This window comes from Trichosurus vulpecula, chromosome 3 (assembly GCF_011100635.1).
Source record: "Trichosurus vulpecula isolate mTriVul1 chromosome 3, mTriVul1.pri, whole genome shotgun sequence".
In the NCBI taxonomy this organism is placed as follows: Eukaryota; Metazoa; Chordata; class Mammalia; order Diprotodontia; family Phalangeridae; genus Trichosurus; species Trichosurus vulpecula.
In genome coordinates this window covers 397,516,237-397,532,188 of record NC_050575.1, presented here as the reverse complement: position 1 = coordinate 397,532,188, position 15,952 = coordinate 397,516,237, and the positions used below count along the sequence as shown (strand labels likewise).

Here is a 15,952-nt window from a genome sequence, read left to right as displayed (position 1 = left end):
AATGTAAAAGGAGCCTGAGGTAGGAGAGGTAGTGTAATGGTGGAAAAAGAAGATCATCTCCTTGGAGTTCATAAGGCCTAGTTTGGCCTCAATACGTACTACTATGTGACTCTTCGAAGTCTAGACATTGCAGACGAGGTGCTGGCCTGTGCTAGCATGAATGAGAAAGCATTTGTTAAATGCTTCCTATGTGCCAAGCACTAGAATTCCAAACACAAAAGCTTACCACAGTCACTGCCCCAAGGAGCTGACATTTTAATAGAAGGAAACCTCCTATGATAAGGGAACGTGATCACGGAAGGATATTTTGGTTTGGAAAATTACAAAGAAGGTGAGTGATGCTATAAGGAGAGTAAACTGACATACCCTTTCCAGGAACAATAGCAGAGTTTATTTGTTTATGATTCCAAAATCGGAACCACAGTCACGTGTCAGAGACAGCGTGGCATAGTGGATACAAAGCCTGTCTCAAAGCTACAAGATGTGGTTAAGTCAACCTCTCTTCCCTCTGGAAACCATTTCTCCTCCTACCCTCAGCTTGCATAGTTGTTGTGTGTCTATGGTCCAGAAACAGTACAATGTAGCCTCAGAGACAAAAGACCCAGCAGAGTCTTACCTCTGACATACTCTGGCGGCAAGTCCAAACTTAGCTGGCCCTCGGTACTCTAGGCACCTCTGGTGATAAAGATACAGAGTAGAACTATGGGGCGAGGAGGAGTGCAGGTGCCCAGGGACCTCGAGCTAGGGCTAGGTAAACAGGCAAGTCAGGCAACCCCCCCATTAACCAGGTAAGTAGGGCCCTGGGTGGGCAGATAGGCAGGTAGGTGTTTAGGGCACACCCTCCTATCCCCGTGGGAACAAAGCTCCCTCAACTTAACAAATATACCCAGGTTCGCTCTGTATTTGTAATTCTGCTACACATTAAGGCAGCATGGTGTCCCTTGTAGCAAGTCACAAGCTCTCTGGACCTCAGTATTCTCGTTTTTGTAAAATAAGGGAATCAGACTAGATAATTTCTAAGGTCCCATTCATCTCTAGGATCCTAAACATTCCAGTGTCCTCCTCTGTCAAATGAGGAAGGGGATGGTGGATTAGAAGGGGAGTTCTGGACTTGAGTCATAGGAAATGGGTTCCAAGCCCATCCTTATACTTATTACCAGTATGATTTTGGGCAAGTCACTCCATCTTTTGTGTCTTTACCTTCATAATTTGGAGGGTATGGGGGGGTATCGGACAGCATGGCCTCTTTGGTCTCATCTTTAAGGTAGGTCCCTTCCACTTCTGAAATCCCATCATTCCATCACTATGCCTTATACTCTCAGCATTGGCAAAAACTTTCTCAATACCTAATCTTTGTTCACTTTCAGTTATTACTATTGGTACACTACTAAAGTTACAGAGGAATTTTTTCTTAAGTTGAAATTTATCTAGTACAGTTTAATAGGCTCCACTTGCTAACGCTGTGGTTAAAGTAGATGAATTCTCTTGCCATGTACAAAGCGCTCAGAAGGTAACAGGAAATTTTTAAAAATGAGAATTTTTAGTCTGGACAGCTCACTTGATAGGAATAGAAGTAAAGGTAGTTTTAAAACATTTTAAATTTCTCATGGCAAACAAGAATCATCTTTCAGACGACTAGGATCAGACACACTGGGACTTTAGTGACCCAAATAAAAAAGAAACATCTCATTTTTGGTTGTCCAAACGTTCCACTTCTCATTACTGCACAATAAACCAGAATGCAACAACTTTCTATAAACAAATACTATATTCACTGACACAAAATAGAGATTTCTAAAAATTATTTAACTCAAACTACAGCAAAATTTTAAGCCCAGGCCACTTCATAAGCCAGGTTATTCATCAGGCCTATGGCCTTGCCTATTACATCATGCCTAAAATTCTCTGACGATGATATTCAAGGTCTTCCTAAGTCTTGTCCCTCCTTTCCTAACTCCTCAGTTTCTTAGCTTAAAAAAAAAAAACTGTGGAAAACATTCTAATCACAAAGGGCTAATGACTATGAATTATTATTGCTTTCCTTAATCACCAAGTAATATTTTCATTTCTACCTTCTGTGCCTTTGTTCACGCTCATGTTATGGTTGGGACTAACCCGCTGAAATTCATCTTGTCTCCAAGACTGTGAGGTAGCTGACAGACTATCCCCACAATTCTTCTCCTCCATCACAAACTGGTCACCGCCCCACCCCTCGTCATTTCCACCCCCAACAAATAGGTTCCTCCCAGTTAACGAGAATCAGATCCAGAATCAATCAATAATAAATCAATAAATATTTATCAAGCACCTACTATGTGCCAGGCACTGTGCTAAGCACTACAGATACAAAAAGGAACAAAAGACAATCCTTATCCTCAAGGAGCTCACAATCTAACAAGGTGACAAAATGCAAATAAATATATACAAAGCAAGCTATCTATCTAGCACAGAAAGGAAATAACTAACAGAGAAAAGGGGCTGGAATTAAGAGAGGTTAGAAAGGTTTCCAGTAGAAGATGGGATTTTAGTGAGGACTTAAAGGAATCCAGGGAAGCTGGTAGATGTTGAGGAGAGAGCATTCCAGTAATGGGCAATAAACAGCCTGAGAGACATAGCGCCTTGCTCCCAGAACAACCAGGAAACAGCGGACAGTGGATCAAGGAGTACCTGTCAGGGAGGAAGGTATGAGAAAACTGGAAAGGTAGGAGCCAAACAGCATTTCTGATTGGATCCTGCAGGGGACACAGAGTGACCTGGTCAGATCTTAGCTTCGTTAGGTGAATGAAGGATCACGAAGGTAAGTCCAGAAGTGATTAGCTACTTGACTTTCAGCAGAGAAAGAGCTCCAGCAGATGTCTAGACAACTGAAGTTATTTCATTAGTATTACATCAAGCCTCTATGGCAAGCTTCGGATCTGTTTTCCAAACCTGTCTGTATCCTATTTCTGCCCACCTTCCTCTCCACAGACCCAAAGCCTTACCATGAGTTCCTTACACCAATAATATCATAGATCTGACCCCTCACTGCCACCTCCCTCAAAAACATCAGCTAGGGTCCTGCTGGGAACAAGACTGTTTTTTGTGGTTAGGTTATACAACTAGCACTAGCAAACCTTAAAGATCATGTGGTTCAATGGCCAGCTTCCTTTGATAGTTGAGGTCACAGAGGTCAGAGGTGGTTACGGCAGCCACAGTGGGTAGTACTGGTGCAGCAGATAGACTGCTGGGCCTAGAATCAGGAAGACTCAGCTTTGTGAGTTCAAATCTGGCCTCAGACACTTCTTAGCTGTGTGACCCTGGAAAAGTCACTTCACCGTTTGCCTCAGTTTCCTCATCTGTAAAACTGAGCAGGAGAAGGAAATGGCAGACCACTCCAGTATCTTTGCCAAGAAAACCCCAAATGGGGTCACCAAGAGTGGGACCCGACAACAATAACAACATTTGCAGCCAACAAAAGAACCCGCTTTCCTAACTCCCAATCCAAGGCGTCTCTCACTACACCGTTCTCACACATTTACTCTTTCATCAAACACTTTTTCCCCCCACTACATGCTCGCCTTTTCTGCTTCTCTTTTGTTTTTGTTTTTGGGGTTTTTTTTTTTGGTTCTGTTTCTTCTTTCTCATGATTCATTCCATTGGTCAAAATTCTTCTCCACGACCTGACTAGTGCATAAATTAATTCAATGCGAAGTTATACATGACAGTTATATGAGACTTCATGCCGTCTTGGGGAGGGAGGGGAGAAAAACTGGAACTCAAAACTATGTAGAACCGTGCGTGGTAAACTAAAAATAAAAAATTTATAAAAATAAATAAATAAATAAATAAATGATACTAAAGGGAAAAAAAAAAACCACTTTTTCCCCCATCATTACCATGAAGAGTCCAGTTCTGGGCACCACGTTTCGGGAGGGCAGTGGAGTATGCAGAGAGGCAATCAGTTAGTGAAGGGTCTTAAGTGTTCACGACATGAGAATCAAGCCATTAAAAGAAGAGCTAGGAGGAGGAGGGGAGGCCAAGATAGAGGTCACCTGGAGGAAGTATTAAACTGGCCCAAAGGGCTGTAAAGAAGTAACCAGGCTGAGCTGAAGGCAAAGCTGTGCTGGACCGGTCCCCTGCCTCCAGTGTCTCCTTCACACCACTGCCTATCTAGGACCAAGCTCAGACTCCTCTCTTCAGCTTTAAAAGCTTTACCGCCTTTTCCCTCATTGCTCACTGCACCTCACCTCACTCTCCTCCAGGCATCCAAGCTGGCCCACAAGGCCATTTCCTCTCTCAGGGTGCCTGGGATGCATTTCCTCCTCAGGCTTCCTTCAAAGCTCCAGGGAGATGTCTCATCATCCCCCACCACCTTCCTTCTCCACCTATCTCCCTCCACCATCAGAATATAAGCTCCTTGGGGGCAGAGGGCGCTTTGTTTTTGTCTTCATATTCTCAGTCCTGAGCCAGTCTCTCCCAAATTAAATAGGCTGTTCCTGGTTCCCACTCACAGGAGTGTCAAGTGTGCGGCAGTAAGAAAGGGGCCAGGGGCTAAAGCTGTATTTTCACTCATGCAAGCAAATTCCAAGGAAAGAAACTCTTTCCATCAAGGTATGTGGGTACCTTCCCTTCAGCACATAATCTTAGAAAGTTACCTGAGCAGCAGTATCAAAATCAAAGGGAAGTGCTGACTTCCGAAACCATAAATTAATATTATCTATCTTGTATTGTATTTTTATTTATTTTGTTAAACATTTCCCAATGACATTTTAATCTAGTTCCATTCCCACTGAGGAATTCTGGATGTTTGATGCGTCTGTTTGGAGCACTGAGGTTAAGTGATTCCCACAGGGTCACAGTGATAGTAGGTATCAGAAGTAGGACTGGAACCCAGGTCTCTAAGACCCCGTAGCCAGGACACCAAACTACGTCTCTCATCCTGTTATAGGGATTATTTTTAGGCAGCAGTAAGAAGGAGATTTTAGGATTTTTGAGTTTTGTGTTGGATGTCAGGAAGAACTGGAATTTAAATTCTGTCTCAGACACTTATTAGCTATTGCCTGACTTCCAGGAGGCTTGAGGGTACAGCAGTTAGACCAGGCACTGGGCCTGGACTCAGGAAGACCTGAGTTCAAATCCTACTTCAGGCACTGAATAGCTGGGTGACCCTGGGCAAGTCACCCACTTTTATTTACATCAGTTTGCTCATCTATAAATGGGGATAATAACAGAACCCACCTCCCAGGGTTTTTGTGAGGTTTAAATGAGATGATATTTGTAAAGCAATTAGCACAGTGCCCAGAATATAGTAAACTACAAAGCCGTTTATTTTTTTCATCATGGGCAATCACTTACCTCTTAGAATCTCAGTTTCCTCATCTATAAAAATGGAGAGGTGTGGTGAGGCACAAAGGCTGCAGGGCGTGGAAAGTGCTCCACAAACGTCAGTTAGGATCATTATTACAGACAGAGGTTCCTGACGGGAAGAACAGGCCAGAGAAGGATTCCCTCGTTCCACGTGACCCCAGGTCTGTGCCTCCGGCCGCTGGCCCACAATTGGTCCAGCTGCTCCCCACTCCCCAGCTGTCTCTCTTCCTGCTCCCTCTCGAGAAGCAGAAGCTTAGGAAGCAGCTCTATTTTATGTAAATTAAGTAGATGTAGAAGGAGTGTCAAAGGGCCTTTTTGTTTTGTGCATCTTTTTGGTTTAGGGCTGATCTATTCATTTAGGTTCGATTCTAGGTAAAACAGTGAAGAGAGCACCTAACTTGTCAGGAGATCTGAGTTCGAGTTCCAGCTATCACAAACATCTAAGAAGGGGACTATTGTTTGCAGGGCAACGGGAATACACAAACAATAAAAACCAGCCCAGGCACCAGGGAGTGTGCATTCTGCCGGGGTCTGATAAAACCTGCAAACAAATAAAACAAAGTTATCTTAACAGGGAGAGGGAACAACTAGCCAGAGGAGGAAAGGATTTGAGAAGGAAGAGGCCACAAATCTGAGCATGGAAGGAGGCTAATGACAGCAAAAGGCAGAGGTGACAAAAGCTGTCTCCGGCACTCCAGGCCTAGGAGACACCTGTGCTGAAAAATGATCCCGGGGTGATGATGAGCAAGTTTGCCCCTCTGGCCTCAGCTGGTAATCTGTAAAATGGGGGTGTTACTTGTGATAGCTATGAGGAAGAGTGCTTGGTAAACCTTAACGGAGCACACACAGGTGAGCTGTGATTATTATAAATTACTGAATACACACTCTGAACACAGCGCATGGGTACCAGACAAGTGGCTGCAGAGGCCCTGAACCTTATAATCTAATATTGGCCCAGAGAATGAACTGAAGGCCCCAAGAGAATTAGAATAAAGCCAGGCAAAATTCCCCAGTTAAAGGAAATATTTAAGAAAATAAAAACACAATACAACATAGATAATGTTAATTTATGGCTTTCTAAGTGCATATGTGAACTTGAGGGATCTGTTTTTACTTGTGTTTGATACCATTACTTCATCGGATCCCCACAACAACCCTGGCAGGTAGGTTATTAAGGGCTTGTTATCATCCCCATTTTTACAGATGAGGAAAGGGAAGCAGAGGTTAAGTGATTTGCCCCCAGGTCATACAGCTAGTGAGCTTCTTTGAGGCAAGACTGGAACTCAGCTCTTCCTGGCTCCAGGCACCCCCTAGCCAGCCACCCAACTAACTTCTCAAAGAGAAAGCTCCTTCCTGTGGAGGAAGGACTGAATCTCCAAGGCTCCCTTATATATAGCAGGAAGGAAATTTGTACTTTGTTCTTTATGACCATGCTTTGCAAAGTCTTCACTTTCCAAGGCTACCAATCAGTCATAACTGTCATTAACATTTAACTGACTGGCCCTTTGGTGGATCAAACCGTTTTAAAAATATTAATCATCTGAGAAAGTCTCAAAAAGACTCCCACTTAACACACTTTAAAAGCTTTCAAAACGGAAGCTATGAAAAAGCCATAAACTAAACAATTCCGACTGAACGTTAAGCACAGCTTCGTATTGTTCACACACAGATTTCAAAATGTACTGGCATACACAATTCACCAGGCAGATTTAAAATAACTGTGGGGAAGCAGAGAAGTAATTAATACATTAGTATTAATCATTACCTTTAAGTACACTTAGTAATGTGAACAGCATAAATTTTAATACCTCACTAGGAAAAAGACAAACTAAAAACTGTTTAAACTTATGACTTAACCAGACAACTCACCAGCATGCTTATAACCAAAAGAAAGCCAGCTGCATTCTTTTACATTTAAATATCCCATGGGTTCAGCACCCCTACCTTTTCATAATCCTCCTAAGAATAAAAAAAAAATTTCCTCCAGATTTAAGTTCAAAGGAATTAAAAAGGCTGTTTTTTTTTGCCAAATGTTCCTATTTACAAAAAAAATCTCTCCATTCCATTCTTAATTTCACATTACAGCTAAAGTACATTTCCTTAACCAAGTTGCTCTTTCAAATGTATCCAACAGAGCTGATAAATTCCAGAGTCACATGAAGTAAGAGGCCATGCTGAAGATTTCAAAAGAAAACAGAAAGCAGGTTCTTCACGTGTTTTAAACTACAGCAGCTTCAATTTAGAAGACATCTATCTCCACACTATTTCACGGATCCTCATCTCTCAACCAACAGCACTCCCTAAGCATCTTCTGTGTATAAAGAACTGTTCTCTACGGTCCAGTGAATTATCATAAGTGAAAGCCTTATCTAGTAACTTCCTTTGGACAGCTTATATCACTCCTGTGAGAGGAACAAAATGAAGTCACCTCCAACCTTTTTTTGTCCTGTCACCAAATGAGCCAGAGACCAGAATCCTGGTCTGGGATTCTTTCCACTTAATAAAGCAGGATTTCATCTACTACGCCTATTTAACAGATCCTATAATTAGTCCTATATAAATAGCCTGCCCTCCACTAGCACGGCTAATGGGGATTATAATAGCGACTGCTGGGCTTTAAACATTCCTACTGCATATCATGTAAAGGAGTATAGAGACTGCTGGCCTGGCGGGCCCCAGACTTCAGTTCAAACACCCCCCTCTCTCTGTCAGCGGCGGGATCACCACGGTCCAACACGATAAAAGTTATAAACAGATTTCAATCTGCTTTGGTGGAGGAAGTTAACACACCAACAAAACCACAAGTCCTGGCAATATTGCCCATGTAAGGGATTAGCGTATCCAGGGTAGGGATGAAGACCGAAGCTAGACAGAGGGTCTGCCTTCCCTACAAGCACATACACATAAAACCCCCTGATCCTGCTGAAGAGCAGCAGGAAATGACACCATTAATAGATATGGAAATCAGGGAGCCAAGATCAGTTTGAGGAAAACTGGCTCTGTATCTAATTACTTACGAAAAAAGTCAAAGAATGCTAAGGGAATAGACCAGAGGATCAATGAAAATCGTTCTACTATTCTCCAAACTGCTGAAGCCCCATTATTCACTCACACTAACTCTAAACACAAACAGTCCAGGAAAAGTGAAAGGCGAAAAAAAATCACAACAAATGCCAAACGTTGTTAAGATCAAATGAAAATACATGCAATGTGTTCTGTAAACCTTAAAGTGTTACATAAATGTAAACTTTCATCATTCTCATAAAATTCTAAACTTAAACTATTGGAGAAAGACACAATTTATCTAGGAATAAATTTCCTATCTCTAAAGCTGTAATTTTCCTATGTCAAAAAAAAATTTTTTTTTAAACTGGACCTGTGATTTCATTTGTGTAGGAATCCTCCCCTCCCAAAAAAGGGAAACTCCCTCCACTAATGTAGGTCATCAGCCCTCCAAGCACTGCCCAAGGCACTGGGAAGTTGAGGACTTGGATCCAGATCCATTACACGCAGCGGCCTCTCCTCTCACACCCTGATTACTCTTTAAAAAGGGCCCTTAGCCTAAAGCCTAACAGGAAGAGTAGAAAGTAAGTGATTAGACCGCTCCATTTACCCAGGATGGCTCTCTTCGGCCGATCAACCTGCTCCGACAAACTCTAACACCCCCATGGGCTGCGCCTCCTGTAAACAATGATTAGTTAAGACAAGCCAACGGGCATCTCTCTGTCTGCTTCATGACCTCTACAGGAAAGAGGAAAATTCTCAGTATTGAGTCACTTAATTTACTGGCCCTAATTTAATCGCACCAAATAATTTTCTGCCTCCCCATCGTGAAGTTACCATTAGAGAACTAAAACTAAATTTGGCCACCAGAAAGAGGGGGCGTCCCGATCAGCAACCTCGAAGGCAGCACAAAGTTTGGAGGACCTTAAAAAGGATACTTGCTGCCAAGGCGTCCCAGGGCCAAGCGCACCGAGCCTGCCGGGCTGAGGGGCAGTTCGGAAGACAAGGTCCCTAACCCCGCTGGCCTGTTTCCACCTCTGTAAACGCCAGAAGCACAGCACGCGGCGCCAAAGCCCCTACCTCTCCCAGCCTCAGTTTCCACATCTGTAAAAGCCAGGAGAAGCACAGCACCGTCCCCCCGCCCCCAGACCGCCGCGTGAGATAACTGAAGCGCTTTAGACAGGGGAGCCGGCGTTACTGTGGTCACTGTTACGACCCCCCCCCGCCCCGGGGGCTGTCCTCCGAGGGCTGGCTCGGCCCCTGCGGGGCGGACCCGGGGTTCCCCAGGGGAGCCCCCGGCCCAGCTCGGCCCGAGCTGTCACCGGGGGAGGGGACGTGGAGGGCGCACGAGCCCCCGGCGCGCGCCCCGGGCCACACAAAAGGCCGGCCTCGGCGTGGCTCCCCGGACGGACGTCGCCCCCCGGCCCCCGGCCCGGCGCGAGCCCGAGGCGCGGCCACCTCCCCGGCCCGGCCGGGCCCCTCCCCGCGGGCGCTCACCTCCCGCACGTCCTGCAGACACTCGAGCACCGCCAGGTTGTTGCTCCAGGTGTGCTTGGGACACACCCGGGTCACGTCCTCCCGGCACGTCTCCTCCTCCGCCAGCTTCCAGCCGCCGCCGGGCCCCGCGCCGCCCCTCCGGGCCGGCCCCGCTCCCGCTCCGGCAGGGAAAGGCTGTTGCGGCTGCGGCTGCTGGGGCTGCTGCGGCTGCTGCTGCTGCTGCTGCTGGGGCGGCTGCGGAGCGTGCGCCTGGGCTGGCGGCTCTGCGGCCTCGCCGATGGCCCTGAGGCTCAGCCCCGGAGGCTGGTGGAGGCCTCCCAGGTTCTGGGGGTTCGGGAGCCTCTCGGCCCGGGCCGCCACGAGCAGAAGCAGCGGCAGAGCCGCGGACAAGGGGAACATCCTCCGTACACGTCCACACGCCGCCATCTTGGGTCCGCGGCAGCCTCGACGTACCCGGCGCCGCCACGTATTTAAATGAGGGGCGGAGCTACGGGGGGCGTGCGCCGTCGTCGCCCCCGGCGAATGGGGAGCGGCCGAGCGGCGCCGGAGAAAGGTTACGGGGAGAAAGGGTGATGCCACATTCAAGATGGCGGCACCTTAAGCGAACCTGGAGAAAAGCGGAGTCTTCTTAAATTTTCTTTGACAAATTGAGGAAAGGAAGCAAAGAGGAGGAATGCCGAGGAGTCAGGGTTGTTGTGGCTTCGCTCTGAGTGATTCCTTCGACCGGCGTCACTTGGCGCCTCTCCCAAGATGGCTGCCACATCGCGCAGCTGCTTGAGTCAACATTCAAAAAAAACTTTATGTGTACATCGATTAACGTGACAATCCAGGTCCTCCAGCCCAGCGGGGTCGGGGTGGGGGTGGGGGAGGGGCGCGGAGAATCTCTATATTCTCCCGCAAGCTCCCCTGCGCTCACCCCCAGCCACCTGCTCTCAAGTGACTTCACCTGTAGAGACTCCTGCGTCCCTCTAGACGGGGAACCCGAGTCTCCTGGGCTTCAGGTGTCTTTTAATCGGCTTGTGGATTATGGTGGCTCTGCTAAAGTTTTAACGACCGGTTTTTTGGGGAGGGTCACTGGCTGTCTGACAGTGTGACTCTGGCAAAGCCCCTTAGCCTCTCTGTGCCTCAGCTGCCTACTTGGTCAAATGAGGGACAGGCCCAGTCCTGTGATATTACAGTATATTCACTGAGCAATTGACGTGTGCGGGACAAAAATGAAGCCCAAAGTCTTGAGTCTCACCTGTTCAGAACTTGGAACACAAAATCTTAGATGGCATTAAATGAACAGAAAAAAAGCCTCCTAAACTCCTGATCTCTCGGTTTCTTCCATTTCACCACTTTTTCTGTCCCACCAGTTGGTTAATTCACATTATTTTGAATTTATTCATCTTTATTCTCGTTTGCCTTTTTTTTTGTATCTTCGATGCTTAATGCAGTGCCTGGCACATAGTAGGCTCTTAATACATGTTTACTGATTGACTGTTCACGAATTCCTTGTTCTAGAGATACGACTTAAGCATTTACTCTTGAAGAGGCTGGGTGCTTTGTACTGGGGAAGAAACCAAAGGAAAACATATTCCAGGCCCTCTAAGAAACTTAGAATCTAATTGGGGAAGAGTAAAATTGGTTGGAAGTTGTGTTTACAGCTATAATTCTTTTCCTCAGGCTCTGACCTGGTCCTACTGACCACTTCAGGGCTCATGTCTCATGTCCTCCTTCATCTTTTTCTCCCCAATTTGTAGTAAGTGAGGTCATTGATTGGACTGGAGCATGGTTAGAGCTGGCTTTTTGTACACCCCTCAGAGATTACTGTTTGTCCCTCATGCTCGAAGAGGACCATGACATCAGGGAGGTGATGCCAAGACGTGCAAATGAATTGGACTTAGGCGAGGCAGGGCTGTGCAGAGTCACCAGCCTCACTGTCCCCTCCAGAGTCACCTGGATCCAGTGGCAAGATATAGATGGCCCAGGATGCAGTGGAAGACCTTGGTCTTAGAATGTTCAAGCTGTAAGAGGCCTTAGATATCAACCAGCCCAACTTAATTCACAGGAGCAGAAACTGAGGCTCAGAAACAAAAAACCCTTTTCCAAGGGAACATGTCAAAAGCAGACCCTGCTCTTTGCTCCGTACCACATTCTCTCCACAGTCATTGTGAGACTCCCCGTCCTAAAGAGGGTGGCAGTGACATTCTTTTGTTTTGGACTCTGCCTGGTAGGGTGATAAGAAGCTAAATCAAACAGCCCCTCAACAAGTGGCTAGCCTGCTCCAATCTGTTTTTTTCCTCTCTTCTTTGTTGGTGCTGCCAAGATAGGAGAGTTCAGACAGCTTCTTATCCTTCTTATCTGCACCAAAGATCACTGTCTTGGGTGTAGTGTTTCCTTGCCGAAGGCTGATAACAGACCTCCAGGATGATAAGTGACCCTGGGTGTTATGCTGAGTCTGTCCACATCTGCTTATTTGTGCACACCCAGGGCAGTCATTGGAAATACCAGTCCCTGGGTGACAGTCTCAAGGACTTTTCATAGTCTTAACAGCCTGGCAAGCTGGACAAGGCAATGACATTTATTTCTGACCATTGGACTCTTGGGTTTTCATCCGACTAATCTCAGTCAAACCTATGCCCTCTCTGTTGGCAGTGACCCAGCAGAAATGCAGAACTATGAACAGAGATGGTAGATAACCACAGTCATAGGATTTAGAGCCAGAAGGGAACATTAAAAATCACTGAGACCTAGACAGAGCCCCAGAAAGCCAGAACTGGAGCTGAGAGGGACCTGAGAGGCCATCTAATCCAACCCCCTCATTTTACAGAGGACCTGGTGAGGTTGTGACTTACCCAGGGAGACATGACTAAGCACTAGAGGAATGATTTGAATCCAGGCCCTCAGACTTCAGAGCCAGTTGCTCTTTTCAATCCCTAAATTTTACAGTGGAGGAAAAAGAAGTCAAGAAACTGTGTCTTGCCCCAGATGGCAGCAATAATAAATAGCAGAGCCAAGATTTGAACCCAAGACCTCAGACCCTGAATCAGGGGTATTGATGGAGAACTTCACATCTGGGAATAAAGTATATAAGACTCGGGTTTGGAAACATTCAAGATGTACTGGAAAGAAGTAAAACCTCCTGAGTAGTGAGCATGTTGGTAGTTTGCCCCTGCCCCACAGTAATCTACTGGCTCTTCTTGCTCATTGTGGTTCTGCCTTTCCAAAAGCTGGCCTTGGAATTACCCAATAACAACACAACTGACATTACTAAGAATGCCTGTGGCATAAGGCCTCCAGAAACCCTCTGTGTTTTAACCTGTGTTGTTGAACTTCCTTCTACGACACCAAGTCATTTTTGTGTCTCAGAAAAATGCAGTGTTTTGAATATGAGTGAAGCTCTGTTTTCTGATGGAGGGTCTTCTAGTACCTCAGCCCTCATTTGGAAAGGGGATGAAGATGTAAGAAACTGGGCTGAATCAGCACAGAACCCAGTGTATTCCCGGAAAGGTGGTTTTGTTTGTTTTTAATTACTTGCTGATCTCAGATTGTTTTCTGGACAAAATAAATATTTGTTGAATAAATGAATGAATTAATGGCACTTCCTACTTTCCCCTAAAGGGAAGAGGCAGGGAAAAAATCCATTTAATTCAGGACCCCAGTTAATGAAGGCTGTTGTAGAGACTTTATGTTTTTGCTCATATTATAGACCCCAATCAGACAGTCAGTTGGTTAACAAGCATTTGTTAAGGGACTACAATGTGCCAGGCACTGTGCTAAGCCCTGGGAATACACAGAAAAGCCAAAACTAGTTCATACTCTCAAGGAGCCCTCTGTCTAATAGTGGAGAAAACATGCCAGTGACTATGCACAAGCAAGAGATAGAAAGGATAAATTACAAGTAATCTGAGAAGGAAGGCACTGAATTTTTTTTTATTTTTTACAAAGGAAAATTTACTTCCAAAGATATAATCACAAATATACAAACGTATGCCCCAACATTTGGGAGGCACAATTCCCTCCCTGCCCCCATACCACCTTAGTCTTGGGGGATGAAAAAGGGGTTCAGGTTCAGAGTAGCTCAGTTCCCATAAAGCACAGTCCCTGTTCCAGATCCAAAACCCCACCAAGAATCTGGCCATGGTGATCTTGATCCAGGATTGCGGGAGACATGCAGAGAATCCTGGAAAAGCCATGGTACCTGGCTTCATTAATTGGACTGCACCATGGTTAGAGCTGGCCTTTTTGTACATGCCTCAGAGATTATTGCTTGTCTTTTGTCCTCGAAAAGGACCATGACATCGGGGAGGTGATGCCATGTCACTAAAACTAAGGGGGATCAGGAAAGGCTTTTTGCAAAAGGTGGCATTTTAGGTGAGACATGAAAGAAACCCAGAGGCCAAGACAAAGAGAGAAAGAATCTCAGGCATGGGGGACCAGCCAGTGAAAATTCTAGGAGTTGGAAATTAAACTCTTGTTAACTGAAGAGTTTTCCGGGGAATTGGATGCTTATTCTCAAGTAGAGTAAATCTGATGTTAATATATATGTGTATGTGTGTGTGTGTATGTATGTATATATATGTATGTATTATTGTATGTATATATCACTGGAAGGGGGGAACAAACTCATTTTAGGGAGTGATTTATTGGCTCAGTGTAGACCTGGTTTTAAAGGCAACTCAAATGACAAACATCTTTATCCACAGGGACCGCAATACGGCCCAGCCTCTAGTGCTGCCCAGCAATAATGATGATTGACATTTCTATAAGATCACAGTTGACAAAGTTCTCTCTTTCTTTACAATATGCCTATTAATTAGTTCCTGGGGACTTAGGGAACAAATTCTAGTTTCAGCTCTGCCACTTCTAGTCACTCCATTTTACAGGGAGGGAAACTGAGCCCCCATAAGGTGAAGAGCCTTGTTCAAGGTCATGCAGTGAGTCTGTGCTGGTATCCAGGACTAGACGCAGGTCCTTGACTTCCCAGGGACTGTTTACTTAGCAATGGGAGCATTGAGATCCCTCAACTAAGGACCTGCATTTCCCCTGAGTCCCAAGCCAGGTAATCAGATATTAGCATTTACTAATGCACTGTTGTTTCCTCCCTTTGACTCCAATCAGGAGTGACTCACCCTTTGATGGGAAAGGAAGGGAGCAATCTGTCTGGCTGATGATGTCAACTGTGCCCTTGCAATAGAGCTCAACGGAAGCTATTGGCCACAGTCGCCTCCCAAGGCTCAAGCCCTGTCTTGGATGATGGGGGCAAAAGGGCATGCAGCCTCTGAAGAGCTTTGCAGACTTAGAACTCTGCTTAAGATGGTCCAAGGCAGCTCCAAGAAACATAAGGAGTGTGTTGCCTTAGGAAGTAGTGAGTTCCTCCTTCGGAAGGACTTTAGGTGACCACCTGTCAGGGATATTAGAGAGAGAACTCCTGCTCAGTTTGGGCCAGATGGCTTCTGAGGACCCTACTTGGCTCTGTGATTCTATGAAAATGGCTGTACCTTCAAAGACTGCTTTTAGATATTAAGGGCTAGGTCTAAATTCTGCAGCATCATAATGCCATTGTCTTTACTATTCTCTCTTTTTACTTTTCATCAAAACTTACCTGTCTTGTATACATGTCAGGTAAGAAAGTCTTGCTTTCTGTTTTCTAAGAGGACATTGAGTTAATGTGAGCATTCTCTGCTCATAGGTAAGTGAGAAAAGTAGTCTTCCTGCCTGTCCAGGTATCATTATTACTTACTGAGCACTGGAGATACAAAGAAAGGCCAAAAAAAACAATGCCTTACCCTCAAGGAGTTTACAGGCTAATCTTACACCGGGCGCCTTTTGGAGAAGGAGTATAAACCCAAAGAAAGGACTCTACTATGGTATTTTGGAAATGGTAAAGCCTCTGGGGTAAATGTTTGGAGCTAAATGAATTCATGTGTTGTTTTTCAGATCATTATATAAGCAGCCTACTCGGTTGGCTAGCTCTGCCCCTGATTATATAGGAGATTAAAATAGAGATACCAGCTGACTCTCTCCCTGTCCTTCCTTCCCCCAGCCTACACCATAAAGCTCGGCTTTTATGCCAAGAGTGAGGAGGGTGGCTATTGTGTAAACATGGTGTAAACATGGTACA

At 45.5% G+C, this 15,952-nt stretch overlaps 1 protein-coding gene across 1 annotated transcript in view; it reads right to left on the bottom strand.

Annotated features, from left to right (window-relative positions):
* GLG1 (golgi glycoprotein 1) overlaps nucleotides 1-10,281 on the bottom strand; it is a 161,232-nt gene extending 150,951 nt beyond the window's left edge. Inside the window, exon 1 of the mRNA XM_036751092.1 lies at nucleotides 9,847-10,281. Coding sequence (XP_036606987.1) covers nucleotides 9,847-10,272 — 426 coding nt within the window. The 5' untranslated portion in view covers nucleotides 10,273-10,281. The remainder of the gene's footprint in view (nucleotides 1-9,846) is intronic.
* Between the last annotated feature and the right edge of the window lie 5,671 nt (nucleotides 10,282-15,952).